General features: G+C 39.6%; 2 protein-coding genes across 5 annotated transcripts; both read left to right on the forward strand.

The window, feature by feature from the left end:
• Positions 1-129: 129 nt before the first annotated feature.
• On the forward strand, positions 130-3,262 carry lsm10 (LSM10, U7 small nuclear RNA associated). Of its 2 annotated transcripts, none has more exons than XM_013272587.2 (2): positions 130-423; positions 1,647-3,262. In XM_013272587.2, the coding sequence occupies exon 2, from the start codon at positions 1,653-1,655 to the stop codon at positions 2,073-2,075; it is 423 nt and encodes a 140-aa protein (XP_013128041.1). In that variant the 5' UTR covers positions 130-423; positions 1,647-1,652; the 3' UTR covers positions 2,076-3,262. The 2 variants fall into 2 exon arrangements, with proteins under 2 accessions (XP_013128041.1, XP_003447234.1); XM_003447186.3 differs by having other exon boundaries at positions 130-270.
• eva1bb (eva-1 homolog Bb (C. elegans)) lies at positions 2,097-13,032 on the forward strand. 3 transcript variants are annotated; one of them, XM_005452766.2, is made up of 4 exons: positions 2,097-2,219; positions 5,765-6,341; positions 11,162-11,302; positions 11,918-13,032. In XM_005452766.2, exons 3-4 carry the CDS (start codon positions 11,236-11,238, stop codon positions 12,349-12,351), a joined length of 501 nt encoding a protein of 166 aa, XP_005452823.1. In that variant the 5' UTR covers positions 2,097-2,219; positions 5,765-6,341; positions 11,162-11,235; the 3' UTR covers positions 12,352-13,032. The 3 variants fall into 3 exon arrangements, with proteins under 3 accessions (XP_005452823.1, XP_005452824.1, XP_025758109.1); XM_005452767.3 differs by lacking the exon at positions 5,765-6,341 and having other exon boundaries at positions 2,099-2,219; XM_025902324.1 differs by lacking the exons at positions 2,097-2,219; positions 5,765-6,341 and adding an exon at positions 8,265-8,704.
• The last annotated feature ends 6,396 nt before the right edge of the window (positions 13,033-19,428 follow it).

Consider the following 19,428-nt stretch of genomic DNA (forward strand, 5'->3'; position numbering starts at 1 on the left):
AAAAATAATGTTGCTGTGATGACGCAGGGAAACCTGTTGTCGGGTTCCTCATTTATGTCCTGGATTACACTGTATTAAAGCTAGTTGTGAATAAAGTTTTTTTTTTGTTTTTTTTTCTAAACGGTTGACGCAAAGACGATGGTGAAACGTCATCACGTCGCTGCTCCTCCGTCGGGTTTTTGTGGGAAAACGAACCTGTTGACATGTTTTGAGAGGTTTCTGCAGGCCGGTGTTTCGTTTCCACATAAAAACTGTGTTTAAATAATTCAGGTAAATGTTACAGACAACAGCGGAGGGAGAAGCTTTGATTTACACTCATGTTTTACGCATTTTGGAGCTTTATTTAGTCGCTGCTAAAGCTAAGGAAACGCTAAAAAAGAAAAGCTAACAGAGAAGACTAACTTTAAGCCTGCAGACACAAACGTAAGCGTCATGTTACACGTGTTTTTAGGTTTTCTGTAGGTTAAGTTAAAGTTAAGATTACACTGCACTATATGACACTATATCTTCTGTATTATCATTTGTATTCGGTTGTAATGTGCATATTCTGGGGTTAATTTGAAAGCCAAACATGAAAGTGTTTTTGGACCATTAAAGAAAATGCGGTAAAGAGGTATGATAGTCACAAGAAGCAAAACAGACTACGTGTGTCTGAATGAGAAGCTGATGTGACAGTGAGGCAGGAGGGGGCTGACGTGGGTTGGATATGTGCAGAGGAGGGATGGTGGCTATATTGGACAAAAGATGCTGAATATGGAGCTGCCAGGCAGGCGGAAAAGTGGAAGACCTCAAAGGATTCATGTGGTGAAGGAGGACATGCTGATAGTTGGTGGTGACGGGGATAGGATTAGATGAAGGCAGGTTAGCAGTGATAGTGAGCTGCTGAAAAAAAGGAGAAGTAGTAGTTGTTTTGACAATTAGGATTACCATTAATTGTCTTTACGTCAGGTTAGCTCGTATTGATCCCGATTTTTAATAAGTGACAGAGGGATAAAATTATTTTGTTTTTTCCTCAGAACTTGTAACAGTTTCCAGAGTTACATTGGATCATCTCTCCAGCAGATAAAGAAAATAAGACTGGAAACATTTAATCTCACTTCATTCTTTTTATGTGTTTTTTTGTGAGCTCCATTAAAAAAAAATGCAGTAAGAAAGTATCTAAGACAGCCTTTTTGTGGTCCCTACATTGCAGTTTCAGTAGAGCCCCATTAACCGCCTAAGAGGCTCTAACGTCAATGCAGTCAGATTGTCTGGGCATGCTGCTCTTTTCCTAAGTCCTTAGAAATTCTTCTTCCTTGACCTTATTTTCAATCAGAGAAGTGATTAAGAAAAGATGGAGGGAGGGAATTTTTTTTAACAATTTGACCACAGCCTCTGAGTCGTCTGACCTTTATTAAATCCAGGTTTGGTTTGTGACATATGAGATAAATCGCATTTAAGCTGTGCAGGACATTTTCTATTTGACATGTTCCTGTGTTTTCTCATTTTCGGATTCTAATATTCTGTCCACAAAGTGTGCAAGTTTTTGCTCATTTTTGCTTTATTGCTTCAAGGTCAGAATCAGTAAACCACAGAAACAAGTCTCAGGTACCAACACTGTATGACAGACTCTAATCCAAAGTTATCAATCTTCTGCTTTTCTGCAGGTGTCTATGGATCCTATGGAGTCCAAGGGGGCTGAGTCTCAGCCATCCACCGTGGGGCCGGTTGAGGTGGTGAACTCTATTCGGGAGCGAACAATCACAGAGAACAGCATGGTGATCCTCCTGCAGGGCCTTCAGGGAGAGGTGACCACAGTGGACCTGAGGAACGAGAGCACAGCCCGTGGACGCGTGGTCAACGTAGATGCCTTCATGAACATACGCCTAGAGGACGTGTTGTACCGGGACCGGCGGGGTCAGCTCACACAGCTGCAGGACCTATTCATCACTGGCAGGAACATCCGCTATGTCCACATCCCCGACCATATGGACATAATGAAGACCATAGAGAGCCAGCTGGCCAAGATTCACCGCGTACGCAACTTCGGCAGTGAAGGCGGAGGCAGGAAAGAGTTTGCCAAGAAAACAAAATGACTTTTTTTTTTTTTTAAATTTGGAAAAGACGCTGCTTGTGTAAGGTTCAGAGATTAGAGGACAAACACCAGTCTAGACCAGTAGTTTACATCTTGAGGGCCCACAAAGTGACTCCAGGGAGAAGAACAGGGAGAGAGATCTCAGGTACAGTAAGACATAGTTACAGTCCTCCTTTTCGTTGTAAAATACTGGAAACTGTCTTTAGTGCTATAAAAACTGAACTGCTTCGAACCTGGGATGAAAGACCACAATCTGGGTTTGATTTCTTGTAAGGATCACAAACTCGAAAGGCTGGAGTATTTGGAGGCTGATATCAGTAAATTGTTTAAATGTTTAAAAATAAAACTCCACAGACTGATTTTTTTCCTACGTAAACACTGTAACAATTCTTTTTAATACATTGCGGATTATTTCTTGGATTAATTGATGCATTTTCCTTGAATCAACTCAAAGAAGCTCTTTGTTATGTCTTTTTTTATCTCAACCAAACTATTTTGGGGGATTTTTAAATGAGACATGATGAAAATGGTAAAAAAAACAAAAAAAACAAACATCAAATCCATCTGAAAATAAAGTGAAATCTTTTTGAATATAATTATAACAACTAAGGTATAGATCCTCTTTTGCACAAAGGGTTTAACTTAAATGACGCCACAGCTTCTCTCATATTTTGCTGACTTAGAAACAGTGAAGAGCACTGTTTCTGCATTCTCTATGCTTATTCTCTTAAGCATAGAGAATACCATAAAGCAGTCACTTTTTGTGCCTTTTAAGGTGCACCTCCTCATATTTGTACTAAATAGCAAAAATACAGAATATCATACATTTCTCCTAATTTTTATAGTATTTTCTACACCTCATTTGCAGAATCTGGACACCTACATTTTTTGGTGTGTTCCCACTTTATTGTGACACTTTCCTGCAGCCTAACAACAATCTTCCTGTCTCTGGTTCTGAGCGTAGACTGTATATAGAAGGTGGATGTAGCTATTATAACACCAGTGAGATACAGCTGCCTGTGACACACCTGTCAATGCAAGCAGCCATGCTTTTAACTCACTAGACAGATCAGCTAAAACAAAGGTCACTTCCACACTGTTGTTATAAAGGAGGAAATTTAAACATGGGGGTGTTATGAGATTTGACTCGCTTTTGGAGCAACTAGAGGCTCCATTTTTCCACTGCCGGAGGTTGCAGCTTGTTTATTTTGGCCCCCTACTTCTTTTTTTTAAGTAGGTTTCCCTTTAGCGGGATTTAAGCATTAGTTAACTTCTCCCACAGTTGTGGTTTGCTCCCCACAACAAAATGACTCAACTTATTAACCTCCTCACTGTCATTCTGAGCCTTTTGATGTGTCACTCTCTAATAACTCCCTCCAGCCAGCAACTTAATTAACTATCCAGTCATAACTTTTGTGCTATTGCATTATTAAAGATCTCTTTTGTCTCTCTTTTCATTAACATTTTAATTTAGTTGTAAAAATACTTTGAGGGACTCGTCTTTTCTTACCAAATTATTCCCAAAGTTAATCTCTCTGCTCCAGCTCGGTTTTATGGGAATTGAATGGCTCATATTGCAGCTGACACTGAATGCGGTTGTGGTGTGAGGGTCAGTGTATTTACTGGTGAATGGCGAGCATCACAAAGCCCATCTTTCTGTGTGTTTAAAAAAACAGCCCTAAGTTAATCACTGCCTGTATGCAGGAAAACATTAGTCACTGGTGGGGAAAAACAAGTCGACCTGTTTCCAACGCTCCACAAACATCTCTGCATCAGCGAGCAAGTCGCTCTCAGTCACAACAGTGACATCCACTCTTGTTTTTTAGCCAGTGGAGATGAGTGCTGCGGGTGAAAGGAAGGGAGTGTTTTGCTTGGTGTTCTCCCCGTGCGCAGTTGCGATCGGGAATCTGGGGAATTTGCAAAGTGCTATGTTATTCCTACACAGCATCAGGAAGAGGACAGGCCTGACATAACACAGGCAGCTGGAGCAGATAAACCCCACACTGTGGACGAAAAGGGTGGAGGTTCACCAGCCGTTACTGAGTGCATTAAATTAGGAGGAATATGCACGCAGGAATGTCCCTCAGCAGTTGGATCATTGTTTTGGGCTATGGCCTCAGAGTGCTTTTAGGGACATATTTTTCTCTTGACCAACCTTGAGTGTTTGAATGACAGCAACCACATAATAACCGCTTATTGCTGTGCTAAAAACACCAGCGAGTGCCACATCAACACTCACTAGACTCAGAATAGTACTTTACAACCGCATAAACAGGTCTTTTGCAATACTTAAGAGTCTGGGTTAGTGTTACAGGAAAAAGCACCAGTATAAATAAGAAAGAAAAGCCCTGCTTTCATCGCTGTAGTCAGTCTGTAGAATTATATGCTCATACATTTAGAAATTAAAGGGGGTCTGTGTTGGTTTTTGTTATTTTCTGTCGTACATACTGTTAAAATGATGAATGCGCTCATATCCAGTTCTGTGCAATTAATCATATTTTGGCTTCCGCTGAGGTCTAAATTCACTCCCAGCAGGCCACAGGGTCAGGTTCACTTCAGTTCACTTGAATTAATTTAGTTTTTTCAGTTGAATTGAATGGAAAAATATAGACTTGCCTCTTTGACAAAGCTCTCAGTCACACAGGCCTATAGACCAGTTGGCAACCCCCTTGCAGTCTCCAGTCACTAAGAAGAAATGTGTGTATTCCCCTGACCAGTGGTTGAGTATTAGTTGGTTTGAAAATGGTTGCCAACAGGGTGCTGAACCAAAGACCTGCCTGTGATTGCTTTTTGTTGCTAGTAGGTTGCTGTGGTTGCCTGTAGTTTGTATAGAAGATGCCAACTTGTCTGCAAACATTCACAGAGTTGTAACGAAACTTGGAAAAGTGCAACACAAACTTGACCTTCAGAGCAAAATAGTGCTTTACTTTTACTTTGAAGGTTAACGTTCTCCATTTCCGGTTTGCATCGCACCTTTTCAAGTTTCACTGCTGCTGTGCGAGTAGTTGGTGAGTGGTTGCGGATGAGTTGGTGTCTTCCATGAAACCGCTAGCAACCTATTGCAAGGAGAATTTCCATTTGACCTAACAACTATAGGCAATCAATTGCCAACCAGTTGTGGAATCCTTATTTTTCCCTAGCAACCAGTGGTTTCCAAGGGTCTCCAAGCCTGTATGGTTTTGCTAAAATCAAGCAGCGAAAGTGAAATGAGTTTTTAAATGTAATAAAAGACAGAGGAGATTATCTTTGACACACAAATTGACGACCATAGTCCCATGGTTATTCATAAGCATTCAATTACTCAAGTCCAGCACTACAAAAATCTTAGTGACCATATAGTTTCCATAAAACTCGATAACCTGGCATGTACTTATGTTGATTGGGTGTTCTGGACTGCTGGACTGAGTTCAAAGGTGCAAACTAGACTGGTTTAAGAACTATTTTGCTCTTTTGATCAGTTATATTAACAATGTGTTGGCTGTGTGACACTGCAGTGTAGCTAAAATCCACTATGAGCACCTCCTGTTTCGGTTGTTTGATAGGTTTTAAAATGTGTATCTCCTGGTGTCGTGTGGAAAACTCCAGCTTTGTAAAGTCCACGTCAGATTTCCCCATAAAGTATCAATCTATTCATCGGTCTCCTCTCCTGCTTCACAAACCTCACTCTGAGCTCTTTTTACTCCCCTCCAGGCTCAGATTAAAACACAAAGAGCTCAGTTAATCCGGGAGCCCCCACAGCAGCGTGCCCCCATGCCCACAGCAGCCACCTAGCTATTTCCTGTTCCACCCTCCTGGCTTAACTGTGAACAGACCTCAGTGTTGGGCATCCAGCAGGAGAGAGATCACCTCCCTCTGGTCAGGAGTGCGTGGGTCATACCTGGAGAGGATAGAATAGCTAAAATAAAAGACTTCAGCACAGTTTGGAATTTTTATTTTGGAGTTAGATGGCAGTGAAGCATGCATGGCTTTCACTTCTCTCAGGAAAAGGAAAGACCTCCTCCAAAACACAAGTGTGGACCACTGCTGGCTGGTCCTCCTCCCTCTGAGGGATGGGAGGGAGTGAACCACAGTGGAGGGCTGCTCGCTCTTCAGCCCAGCAGCGTCTGCTCAGCTGTCACGTACGCTGAGTGACCCACAACCTCTCGCTGCTGCTTTTTTGCCCGAGAGAAGATGGGAGTCTTATCTAAGTGACCAGCTTCAAACGTGGATCTGAATTCTTTGTTTCGCATTCGGAAGTTTTAAATCTGTCAACCTGTGCATGACTGAGGTGAGTGACCTTTTTTTTAACTTTATCTTTGCAGGGAAATTAGCTGTAAGATTTTTTTATTTTTTTATTACACCCCTTAACAAATATAAAGCTCTACTGTCATGCAACTCAGTAGTTTATTAGCATGGCCTCCAGTTTTTTTACAACACCACAGACAATTAAAGGTTTTTACAAGCTGAGGAGCTGCAACATGCCCCAAATTATAGCACAGTGAGTATGCTGTCACCCAGTCTGTCACACGTATTTTCCATCAGTCTTAATCACTCTCTTTAAATGTTTTTGACAGCAGCTCCACCTCATTTCTCATTTTTTTGACTACTGTTAAAAAGTGCTTTTTCCAGCAGTTTTAAGTTTCCTCATTGGATTTAAACAGGATTATCTAAGCAGGGTTTCACATAAACAGCTACAGCTGCCAGGCTATGCTTGCGTTTAGTTAGTTCAGCTGAGAGGTTGTTGGACTCGTCTGGAAATGTTAGGTGTTAAATCTGTCTGCCCAAGACTGCGGCTGCACAAAATGTGTCCCTCCCTCTGGTATTTGTGTGGTGCTTCGAGCTCACCACAAACTGCCAGTCGTGAAGAAAGAAATATTTATACACAATTTCATTCTGTAATCGAGAAAACAGAACAAGAGACGCCTCTTTGAGTCATTTCTCTGTATAATTAAGTCTTAAAAATGTCGCCTTCTTAAAACAAATGAGAAAGTTCATGGAGGGGACTTTTTCCAAAAGTTTACAAAGTCTGATTGCTGCACTGAAATAAAGAAAAATTTGCAATTAAAGTGAAGCTGGGATAAAAGGTGTCTGCCCTAAAAATAACCTCATACATAAATTGTAAAACCCTAATTCTTTAATTTTTTTAGCCAAGTGAACAAATGCGATGTGTGTTGATTAGCAGACAGACAGTTTAAACGATGAAGGTTTAAAAGGTGATGCTAACACTAAAGTGCCTTAAACCTGCATTCTTTTTCATGACCACCAGGGGGGAAAAAGACCTCTAGCTCTACAGGTTAGAAGTCCTGAACAGCCCTTTGCAAACACTAAGTTTATGGCCTCAGTCACTCATTTCAGGTCATATTCAATATATAATTAAGTGAGTTTTTTTCCTTTAGTCTTCTCATGGTTACTTCCAAAATATGGACCTAACAAAAAGCCTATGAGTTTTTGCAGTCGTTAACGTAGTGACTGGTCACATGACCACTTATTGTGGATTTGACTATGAAACCTCACGCTCACTGGCTAACAAGCTGTTGTACATAGCCTGGATAATCCTCCTCTCCGACTCTTAGAATGACCGGACGACCTTTTTTAGATCTGTGAAGACATTTAGTCTCTTATCCAAGAGGCAAAACGTCTGATCGTAATGACCCACACCTTTTGTCACAAATTTGCTCACATGATCAATAGTGGGTCAACAACCCTCAGGACCACCTCCATGGGGACGCTCCTCCCTGTGCTCAAGACTCACACGACCTTGACGACTGAGAACCTAGAAATCCCAAAATTTACAAAATTAACTATTTTATTCTGTATGACCTGAAAGTAGAAACATAAACTGAGCAGGAAGGTCTGGGACTGTTTTTCCACCCTAGACTTCTATACAACCAGAGTTGCCCTCTAGTGGCCCTCATGAGGAATGCGGGTTAATGTGTTAGCATCACGTTTCAGACCCAGAAGCTACATATATATTTGAGCTGCAGTTTAACAAGCTGCATGTTTCTGGGATGTTTTTTAATTAATTGTTTTATTTTGTGAGTCTTTGATTTTCTCTGTTTTTATTCCATGAATGGTAGTTTAAAAGAACAGGTAAATAAACTAAAAAATATATTATAATAATAATAATTTAAATAAATAAAAAACAAAGGATCACTCTTAAAAATTTAAGTTAATTCTAGTTTTTGTTCTAAGCGGTGCTTGGCAGCGTAATGAAAAGTTGGAACAGCGTGGATCTGGATCATCCGGCCTCCTACAGTGTCATCTCACTTTCCCAGCGTTGATAGTGAAAGTCAGTTTGGGATTGTTGTTTGTGCTGTGGACTGCTTCAAGATGCAACGATAAAAATCAGATGATGAAAAGAACTTTTATCCCAACCGGAAAAATAAAAATAACTAAGCAGAGACTGAAGGAAATCCTCCCCCAATCCCCAGACAAATCGCACCCTGCTGTTGCATAACACATTATAACTGTTTCCTCGTGTTTATTTAAAATTTAAGTTAAAAAAATAAATAAAATGTAACCTTAATGTTAAATCTCTGTGCAGATGGAGTTATACTAACCCAGGGAATGAGCCTTCAAGTTACCTAAACTAAGATTTGCTTCATATTTTTGCCCACAGACACGTGAGCGTTGATCTTCTCATCCAGCTCTGTGAGAAAACACTTTATACTTTAATGTTTTATGATTATTTCTTATAGGATGCAAACAAAAACAACTTAGAAAGAATAAGATGATAGGTGCACTGTGATAAATGCTGCAGTCTTGATAAACTGTGTAAAAGTACAGGGTGTAAAGTCAGTCTTTAATCGTTTGAATTGAGCTAAGCTGAAAACTAAATTGCTCACTTATGTTGTTAAGGTCTGGGGGCAGCAAATTGAGAGTGCAGAAGTAGTCACGCTTCTTCTTTGATTAAATCCCAAACAGAAGGCAGCGTTGGTTGGGAAAGACCAGTTCCCATGAGTAAGTGGACCCCAAGCCAGCCACAAAGCAACTACAACTGTAATTTGCCCAAAAACAAATTAAAGAAAGCCTTTGAGAGCACACTGGGGCTGCCAAAAGTCGCTGGGATAAAAATCAGGGTGGGAGAGCGACCCAAACCCCCAGCAGCAGCGACTGGAACGGGGCACGGTTTGGTCCTCCCCGGAGAGAGAGCAGGAGAAAGAAAAACATTCGGCTCCCATGGAAATTGTTTTTGTAGTGACAGGGAATGTGAGGGGGTGGGAAGTATCAGTCATCATGTTTACGTCAAGCCTTACTGTAACCGTGGGAGCATCTGCGAGACGGGTCCGGAGCAAATCCATCTACTGCGGTCTAATGCAGCCCCTCGCTCTCTTAAAGGGTCGGTTCAGCCAAATAACAGAAGAATGCAGTCGCTCTGAGAAGCTTGTTTTGTATGGAAAATGTCAGGTCGTTTTGTGCTGACATCCGTGGCTGTCCTCAGGATAATATTTTTTTTTTAAAAACATCGATTACTCTCTTGAATGATAATTAAATTTGCTAACAGTGAATTACTTGTTAAACATCTCTAACAAAGAACAGAATGTCTCTCCTGGAGATTTAGGTGCCATTTTTCTTTTTCTTTTTGTAGGCATCCCTGAGGCTGTTTAACCCCCATTAAAACAATTAGTTTTAAGTTTTTGCAGCTGTGAGCAGCTTTTTTACTTCCTCAGTGCATTGCAAAGAGGGACAACGGAGTGTTTGCCATGTTTGTACTCTGTTTGTGTTCTCACGGGACACTTTAATTAATTCTTTGTGGCACAGATTCAATAAGGTGCTGGAAGATTTTGGTCCATACTGACATGACAGCATCACGCAGCTGCTGTAGATTTGTTGGTTGCACATCCATGATGAGAATCTCCTGTTCCACCACATCCCAAAGGTGCTGTGTTGGATCACAGTCTGCTGACTGTGGAGGTCATTCAAGTACAGGAAACTCACTGTCATGTTTGCAATGATATGAGTTTTGTGACATGGTGCATTGTCTTGCTGGAAGCAGCGATGAGAAGATGAGTGCATTGTGGTCACAAAGGGAAGGTGTCAAGGAAACATCCACCCCACCATTGCACCATGATACAAGCCAAGGTGGATCTGTGTCTTCTGCTGTTGTAGCCCAACTGCTTCAACATTCAGAGATACTCTTCTGCATACGTTGGTGTAACAAATGGTTATTTGAGTTACTGTTGCCTTCCTATCAGCTCGAAACACTCTGGCCTCCTTTGACCTCTGACATCAACAAGACATGTTGGCCACAGAGCTGCTGCTCTCTGCATACTTTCTCTTTTTCAGTTTCTGAGAAACTCAGACTAGTCTGGCACCAACAATGATGACACATTCCAAATCACTCAGATCACCATTATTCCACATTTTGATGCTCAGTTTGATCTTAAGCAGGTCATCTTGACCATTTAGATATATAATAGATATTTATGTTATAGAGCATTGAACAAGTGTAGTTAAAGAAGTGGCCAGTGAGTGTATATGACAGATTATAAACAAAAGAATATTAAGTCCAGTTTAATGACTTACTAAAATCTAACACCTGCCAAAAGATTATCACAAGCTAACAATAGAGAAATGCTCCTACTTTATATAAATACCAATTAAATAATGAAATAACTTTGTTGTTTGCAGGTATTAGGCTGTGAAACCTTGTGTGCAAAACAAACAAAACTATTCTCAGCTCCATTGTTTTGGGGAAGAGGCAGAAATTAGAAACTCACTGCTACATTTCTGTGAACCCGACCTTTTCATTTCCTGCCGGTCTTCCATCACGTGTGTGAGTTTCTTGGAGTGAACATGTGAAACCTGACATGCCACTTCTTTCGTGGGAAAAAAATTAAAACTGCAGAGCCGGAAAGGCGCCCCTCTCATAAATATAAACATCCCCATCGGTCTCAGCAGACCTCTCGCTGCCGTCCTCACTGCCCGGCCTGAGTGTCGTCAGAGGAACACAATGTCTCCTGACCTCTGACACCCATTTAGATCTGAAGAATAACTGGTGGTGCTTTGGAGGAATGCATTTTTTTAGGATTTAAGCACTTTTTTTTTTTTTTTTTTTGAGATGAACTCTGAAACTTTGAAAGCATTTGTTTTTTTCTTTTCTGACAGGATCTGCCTCGGGTTATCCAGGAGGTGAACGCGTAAAAGGAGATGGTGCATGTCTGAACCCACAGTGAACCAAGATGGAACCCATTAAGAGAGATATGGAGCTGCTGAGTAACAGCATGGCGACCTACGCTCACATCAAAGGTAAAATCTTAGCAGGGCTTTAAGTGTGGTTTCCAACATGGGGTTGGGGACAACCTCGAGGGATTGTTAGATGAATCTATAAAACCACAGGCAGCTTGCTACACCACACTGTATGACTTTACGTAGGTTGTACATGAATATTTCATTCTAAGCTCCTACACGAGTAACTCTGCATGAGTTACAGTTCAAAGAAATCTTTATTTAACTTTATACTTTAAACTTCATTCTGATTGGCTGCCTCATGCAAACAGAAGGGTTTAACAACTAGTGGGTGGGGCCTTTGTGCTCACACCTAGAGCCATGAGGGTTTAATTTAATAACGCTCTGCCTGAGGCAACCATATTAGGGATATCCCTTCTTAGTGACATCACAAAGAGCCAAGAGTAGAAAATCTGGTGAAAATCAAGCGTTTAGAGTCTGAAATCTGAGTTTTTGGCTCACGGGGGTTACTTTAACATACACTGATCTGAATATTTGAAACTTTCGCTGTCTTTGATATGAGCATTCACCACTCTAATAGTATAGAGATGACAGAAAATAAAGAAAAGCTTAATAATTCCACTTTTTAATACTTTTATTTCAGTAAATTAGTTTTTCTTCCCTCTTCTTGTGCAGCCAATCCAGAGAGCTTTGCCCTCTACTTCATGATGGGCGTCTGCTTCGGGCTGTTCATGGCGCTGTGCCTCCTGGTGGCCGGCATCACTTGCAGGGCTCGGCGCCACAGAAAACCACCTCCGTCTCCATCGAGGAGACAGCTCAAGGAGTCCAGTGAAGAGGAGGAGGATGAGGAAGAAGAGGAGGAGAGTGTAGGAGAGGAGAGGGCAGTGGATACGGAGATCCCTAAAGTGACAGTGGGTCCTCTGAGTGACCGCAGCAGCCAGTCTAACGCCACTCTGAGGAGCCTGAACGTGTTCACCTCGGCCGAGGAGCTGGAGAAGGCTCGACGGCTGGAGGAGAGGGAGCGAATCGTCAGGGAGATCTGGAGGAACGGGCAGCCGGACATCCTGGTTACGGGGACCGGGACGATTGGACGAGTTCATTACCACTAAGAGAGACTTGGACTGAGCTTTTAAAAAAACTGCAAGGGACAACCAATGGAGAGAAACGTGCTTTGTATGGAGGCACAAAAGTGTCAAGATTAAAAATGGGCGCAAACTCCCCGCAACATTAAAAAAATATATTATGTTTACCGATTAAAGAGTTTGCAATAACGTAACTTTTATCGTGTGAAATGACTGAAATAAAATATAAATTTAGAAGAAAATCCACTCTACTCACAACTAAATACTAGTATTTTTAAAGTCTCTATATAAATTGCAGTATTACAAAAATAAATATGAATAATAAGAAAGAAAATATGTATGCAAGCAAACCATTTAAAAATTCATAAAAGTTATTTTTAATCAGCTTTTTTTTTCATGATTGAGGTGTTTCTCAGTCAAGATGTAGTGGCATTATGAATGACAAATTACAAATGTGAAGTAAAAAAACAAACAAACGCATAGCAAATTATTTTAGAGGTTTTGGGTTACATGTTTCGTATCTCCTCATATAATTTTTTTATTTCATTATTTTAATTTATTATTATGGAAAATCGGACACTTCGGGCCTCCATAAATGTGGAATATCACAGATTTTATGCACAAGTGTTCGTCTTTTTGGAGGGGTTGGCTTCATGTGTATTCATCTTTGGAATGTGAATAATTAAAGTTAAACCACTTTTTAATAAACAAATGTTTATAGTCATGGTTTTCCAAAATGAAGAATAAACAATTTTAAAAAAGAAAGAAAGAATAAATTAAGAAAAATTGTTAAGAATATGCTGTTCTTACTCTATCTGGTGCCAATCTTAATTTATTTTAATATTTAAGCATGACCGACACAACAGCTGTAATGTGGCATCTGGTTTCCTCCACTGAAATGTTTTTTTTTCCACAACTGAAAAATACATTTCAAGTTAATAAGTCAAAGCTGATATAAAAACCCAAAATGATGACTTGCAGATGGCAAAAACATTTCTTTATGTGGCAGAAACAAGCTTCCATATCACAATGATGTGAAATAAGGGAGGTTAAAAACCATAGTCAGAATAAAAGAAGGGCGTAGCCTCTGATTTTCCCACACATTTTGAAGCTTCAATGTTAGCATGGAGTTTTGGGATCGTCAGTACCCCACAGCATCCCACACTATTAGTCAGATACAGTAAGCTGTTAAAATGCTCCAAAGCACTCCAATTGCACACACACATCGAAGAGTTTATTGATTTAAACTCAGTTATCTAGACAGATGATTGTAAGAAAAATAAAATAAAATCCACTCTACTAATGATTATTATAAAGTAATAAAGTAGAAAACTATCCACAGAGGCTACCAGGCAGTAATTTTTCAGCTCTGGGGTTGCTTCATGCTAGGCTGTGGCCAATGTAGCGGCCAATGACGGTACTGCAATCATATGGGTCATTAAGGGTCACCATGTGAGTTGTTGCGATCAGATGGGTCAAGGTTTAAGTGGGGGGTGAACTGCCTGGGACTGCATTAAAGGGAACTGATAGCTGGTGTTTTAGGATAAGATGCACAAATATAAGATGAATCAGAAGATAATCCTTTTAAGTTAATTCTAATGAGAATGAACTGTAAGTAAAATCAGCCAAAAGTCACTTCTAAAAACATAGCTTCTCACACACCTCTAAAGAACTCGTCTTTAGACTTTCGAAACCTTTGGAGCCCATTTTCCCTGCCTCCTTCTCTCAACAGCAACAGCACTTCCTCTCTGGTAAAGACATGTCTGTTTGGAGGTATGAATAAAACCATTTAGCTCAAAAATACTGTAGGCTTTACCCAACAGACCGTCTCAGAGTGGATCCCAGCAAACTCCCAGGAGATCCGTTCGTTTTTTGCTGGCCGAATTTCTCTCGTGCGCCATGAAAAGGTCGATTATGTTACAGTGGGGGAGCTTGTGTCCCCTGTCTGTCAGCTGTCATGTTTTAAGTGGCACTGCCTGAATTGGAGATTGTTTTAGGATGGGGGGAGAACTGCTTTCCATAAGCTGACAGCTGGTGCTCATTTAGAAAAAATCTTTTCTTCATCTTTTACTGATTTTATGAGCATTTTCCACCTATTTCAGGTTTTTATACTAATACAAATTAAGCAATTATTTGTGGATGTTTGTGTAAATGGCAGCTTAAAGACCTATTTTCTTGCTCTGAGGCTGAGGCTGCGCAGAGAGAAGATGGAACCGTTTCATTAGATATTATAAAAACAGCCTACTAAAGTACCTGTTAAAGCTGCAACACAACACAATTTTTTATCAAAACTTGTATCAAATCATAGCCACAAACCTCACTTTCTTTTTAGTACACATAACTCTCTTATAAATTTAAGTAAAGCTACTTGTTTTGTGCCCTCGTCTCCATTTAGTGAAAAACATTTTTAAAGACAAGATTTCTACTATCAGGTCTTTTCTTTCTGGTCCTGTCCTAGATCTGTCACTGAGAACCTTGAACAGATGTCTCTCTTCTTTTTAACTAAAATAGTTCAGCAAATGTGGCCGTCTTATCAAAAACAGTTATTTGGACTGTTCTCTTATCTCTAATTTCAGGCCCATTTCCAAGGTCCTTTGTCTGAGAAAGGTTTTAGAGAAGATAGGACCGAAGTTGGATATAAACTATCTGGATTCGTTTTTGAGAGGTTTCAGTTAGCACAGAAACAGCCCTTCTAAGAGTCTTTAATGACCTGTTTTTAACTGTTGACTCTTATAATTCTGCTTTCCTTGTGCTCTTAGACCTGACTGGACCGAAGTCGGTAGATCATGGCATTCTTCTGCCACATCTTGAATTGTGTCTGGTTATTTAAGGTACAGCCCTTAAATGGTCCCAGTCATATTTGTTAGTCAGACGTTTCTATGTCCATTTAAGACCAACTTAGCTATGGGGTACCTCAGGGTTCTGTATTGGGTCCCATTTGCTTCTTTTAATATATGATTCCCTTGGAGTCCATTTAAAAAAAACAAAAAACAAACATAACATCTCCTTTCCTCTCCTTTGCAAATGACCTACAGGTATATTTGCTTTGCAAACCAACAGCCATGCTTCAATTCGGGCAGTAGTGAACTGTGGCCAACACATGATTGAGAGGGTAATTCCCACTTTTATTACCTCTAATTTAAACTATTCTAACGTTTAACATGTTAGCTCTGATCAGTCGCTACTTCGTCACCTACAAGCTGTTAAACTCCCGCAGCTCATATTTTAACATGAAAGAAACAAGGAAATCACATCACACCCATATTGGCCTCCTTACACTTGCATCCAGCCCATTTCAGGATCCTGTTTAAAATGTTATTTCTTGTTTTTAATGGTTACTTAATGGTTCACTTAATGGTTTGGCACCCTCTTACTTAACAGAACTTTTTAAAGCCTACATTCCTACTAGAGCACTCCGGTCCTCAAACCAGGTGCTCCCAGATATTCCTAGATCCAGGCAGCTTCTGATCTTTGGAGCAACTTTCCTTTTCACATTGAAGTTGCCCAGTCTCTCAATAATTTTAAAACATTGTTGAAAACCAGTTTTTGTGACACATACAGTGCTTTGATCAACTGAGGTTTTTTAACATGTGCCATAGAAAAAAATTGATTTGATATGCTTATCTTACGCATCCAGTTATATTATGTTTATTGGACACCTTGATAAGTCTCTCATCAGTCTGAACATTGAGAGATAAATTTTTATATTACATTTTTATATTTGTGTTAGTAGTGTTACAACTGACCTTTAATGTCACAGAGCATTAGCTATCTTCTTGGCTAATCCTAACTGAGTGCTCGGAAAAGAGCTGACTCTCACCACTAGATAGCGCCATCTCCTCATTCTTCTCTACATTTAGTTGCTGAAAACAATTTATTCAGCAAATTATTCTGTGCTGTTAATTTCCCTGCAATCGCTAAATAAACAGCACTCAACGAGCTCAGAAATACAGGCTTGCATCCTAATTTTAAAATGATAGTAAATATATTCACGAAATAAAATAAATATCAGATGACATTTAAAGGCTTAAGCATTGATATGGGGTGGGGGGGGGGGGGTTAAAAGTGTTCATGAAAAATGAGAAGCTTTATGATGTCGTTTGAGATTTTTGCAGTTCTTAACTGATGTCTCTTGATTGATTACTGTACTGCTTTTAGAGTTAGCTGCACAATTTTAATGTATCAAAACCAAACCGAGCCGGTCAGAGTGTCCAAGTCAATAATACCAGTTTTTAAATAAATGCACAGCATTTACAAGAATTTATTAGCACAGAGGCATGAAAATAAGCAGGTTTTTAGATGTAGATAAAGTGAAATAACCTACAGTTATTTATGTGAAGATTTTGTGTTCTTGTATATTCAATGTGACCTGTAACCCAAATGTATTAAGATATACCCCTGAAACAGCACTTATTTCTCTTTAAGATATCTCAGGCTGCTCATTATCTGTTTGCTTCATTAAATGTGAGAGAGATATTGCTATATAGATATAAAATATACGATAGCTGAATGACAAGGCTGTAGACCCAGAGATAAATCTGTTTTCATGATGGAACCAGCTCCCACTTTCGATTCAGGAGACAGACCCACTCTCTACTTTTAAGATTAATATCTCACAAAGTTTCTCTTTTGTTCTCGTCTTTCCGTGATCTCTTTTTTCCTCCTCACCACCCATCCAGGCTCTGTTGATAGCTGCCCCTCACGGTGGCTTCTTCTGTCTCCCAGTGGCGCTCACAGGGAATCAGTTGAAGTTCTCGCTCTAACACTGCAGGGTCTTTAGCTCGCAGTCTTGAAGCTGACTGTTGTTGTGAACTGGGGCTTTATGAAGCACCGGGGTTTATTTCTTATATTATCAAGTTTATTTTTAAAAAACTTGGTATTATATTATTATACTTGTTTATTTTGTGGGCAGAGTTAAGGAGCTATTAGGTTAATTATTGGAGTTTTCCCCCACTTTCCATAAAAGGTTGTAGTAGGTACTAGCTTTAGTTACACATACAGTTTCTATATTTCGTTTGTTTTGCTGCTTTTTCGAGCATTTTTAAAGTACATCAGTTTCAGTTAATGTGATTGGTACACGTACACCTGAGGCAGCAATAACCCTACTGTAGCTCTTTACTGTAGGCGTGGCTGTAGCTCAGGTGGTGGAGCAGGTCACCTACTAACTGGAAGGTCGGTGATTTGATCCCAGTCTGTTCCAGTCTGCATGCCAAATATCCTTGGGCAAGATACCAAACCCATGTTGCTCTCCGATGCATCCACCGGAGTATGAACGCGTGTGAATGTTAGATAGGAAACACTTAGAAACAGGGTAGAATGGGTGAATGTACAAGTTGTGTAAAGCGCTTTGAGTGCTCAGATAGAGTTGCGATATAAGAACCAGTCCAAACTGAGTTGATGTTGGTTGGGATGTTTTGCTGATGACTGACCATCAAAGTTAAATCCATGCTGAGGGGGGCAGCAGAGTCCAAATAATACACTTTAAAGTGAAATCTGATGTCTGTGGATCCACAGCATAGCATGAGAAAAGGCAGTGAAATTAAATAGACGTTAAAAAGTCTTAACCATGTTAGATCATTGAAGATGAATGGATTTGTTCTCTAAGATATAATTCTGACAACTTGAAGTGTTTTCTCTCTTGGTAGCCCAATAATGTTGTTTTATAATACCTGGAACTGTGAGTCATTATCAGATCTGTGAAGTTTAGGATTCATATAAAACTTTCAGTTTTATTTCCCCGTGTAGTTTGTTTGTTTTTTTACTTGCGTAGATCAGCAGCTGTTGGCGATTCAGCGGTCCAGATGTGCAGCTCAAAAACTCTTGAACAGCAGCTCCTCCAGATCAGGTTGCCTTCCACCCGTCTTCCCCGTCTTGTTTACCATTACTCAGTTCCTGTTTTATTTTTGTTTTAAAACGATTTCGTGGTATCAGTAGAAATTGCTCGTATTTATGATCGCCGATGGTTTTTCATTTCTCCTTAAAAATGCTTATTAACCATCTCAAAACATTTTAATATTTTTTGTGGCTTAAATGATTATTTTGACTTGTGCAGAAAATGGACCAATGTCTAAAATTTGGTATATAGTGTAATCTTAACATGCTTTATGTTTGTGCTTAGAAAGCAGGGAGCTGATATATTCATGAGTGAGGTGCCCAGAGCGGTACAGACTAGAAGAAATCAGTCCTTGTAAGATGGTACATAAGAGCAACTTTACTATCCAGGAATTGCCAAAGATATGACAACAACACTACCATGACATTTTAATAACGAGGTTTATGCTGTGTAAGGGTTTTGTTTTGTTTTTTTTAGTAACGAAGGTTGGTAATCTTGGTCTCTTGAGTCTGCCGTTTATGTCCATTGCTTTATCTTTAACCTCCTAGGACCTGCCGTCCACATATGTGGACATCACATTTTGGGTTATTTAGACCAAAATACTCAATTTTGCTCTTCAAGGGCCTGATATCCATTTACGAGGGCATACTGCTACTGTTCTCTCAAAATTTTAAATGAATATCCTCATATGTGGCTCTGATTTTTCATAAAAACAAAAATAAGGTAAAAAAAAAACAAAAAACAAAATCTGGTAATTCTTTGTTTTTACATTTATTGGGCCCCAATATGCCCAAATATCAAAGAGAAATTAAAAATGCATGCTGTGGAAGAGTTCGGGTCTTAGGAGGTTAAACAAACCTGTCACAGATATCTGACTTCTCCAGGATGCGCCTCCCAGATGGGATACACTTCACTCTCTACAACCTTAAACTGGAAAAGCAGGTAAGAAAATATATTAAAAAAAAAAATAAAAAAAAAAATCTTCATAGGTTTTTATTTTTTGTTTGCAGAGCAGGTTTGCTTAGTTTACTGTTAAAAATGTTCAGTTTAAGTTTTATTGCTTCCAGTTTGTCTTTATAAGATAAATATTTTCATTTAGTTGTGCAAGTCTGAAATCCTGTTTCAGTTACTTTTAGTTCATCTGGACAATCTTTATTTTCTTTCAGTCAACTAAAGTGTTTTTTTCCACACAAGTCTTAGTTACACAACACAGCCCGTGTAGAGATGATTTAAAATTAAATTAAAAAAATAAAAACACACTCACAAAAATG

The sequence above is a fragment of the Oreochromis niloticus genome, linkage group LG22, assembly GCF_001858045.2.
Source record: "Oreochromis niloticus isolate F11D_XX linkage group LG22, O_niloticus_UMD_NMBU, whole genome shotgun sequence".
NCBI classification, from domain to species: Eukaryota; Metazoa; Chordata; class Actinopteri; order Cichliformes; family Cichlidae; genus Oreochromis; species Oreochromis niloticus.

Bases quoted from the DNA above. Each gene is read 5' to 3' on its own strand.
- lsm10 (XM_013272587.2), top strand. From the start codon at position 1,653: ATGGATCCTATGGAGTCCAAGGGGGCTGAGTCTCAGCCATCCACCGTG.
- eva1bb (XM_005452766.2), top strand. From the start codon at position 11,236: ATGGAACCCATTAAGAGAGATATGGAGCTGCTGAGTAACAGCATGGCG. The intron at 11,303-11,917 runs GTAAAATCTTAG...CTTCTTGTGCAG, and splicing joins GACCTACGCTCACATCAAAG to CCAATCCAGAGAGCTTTGCC.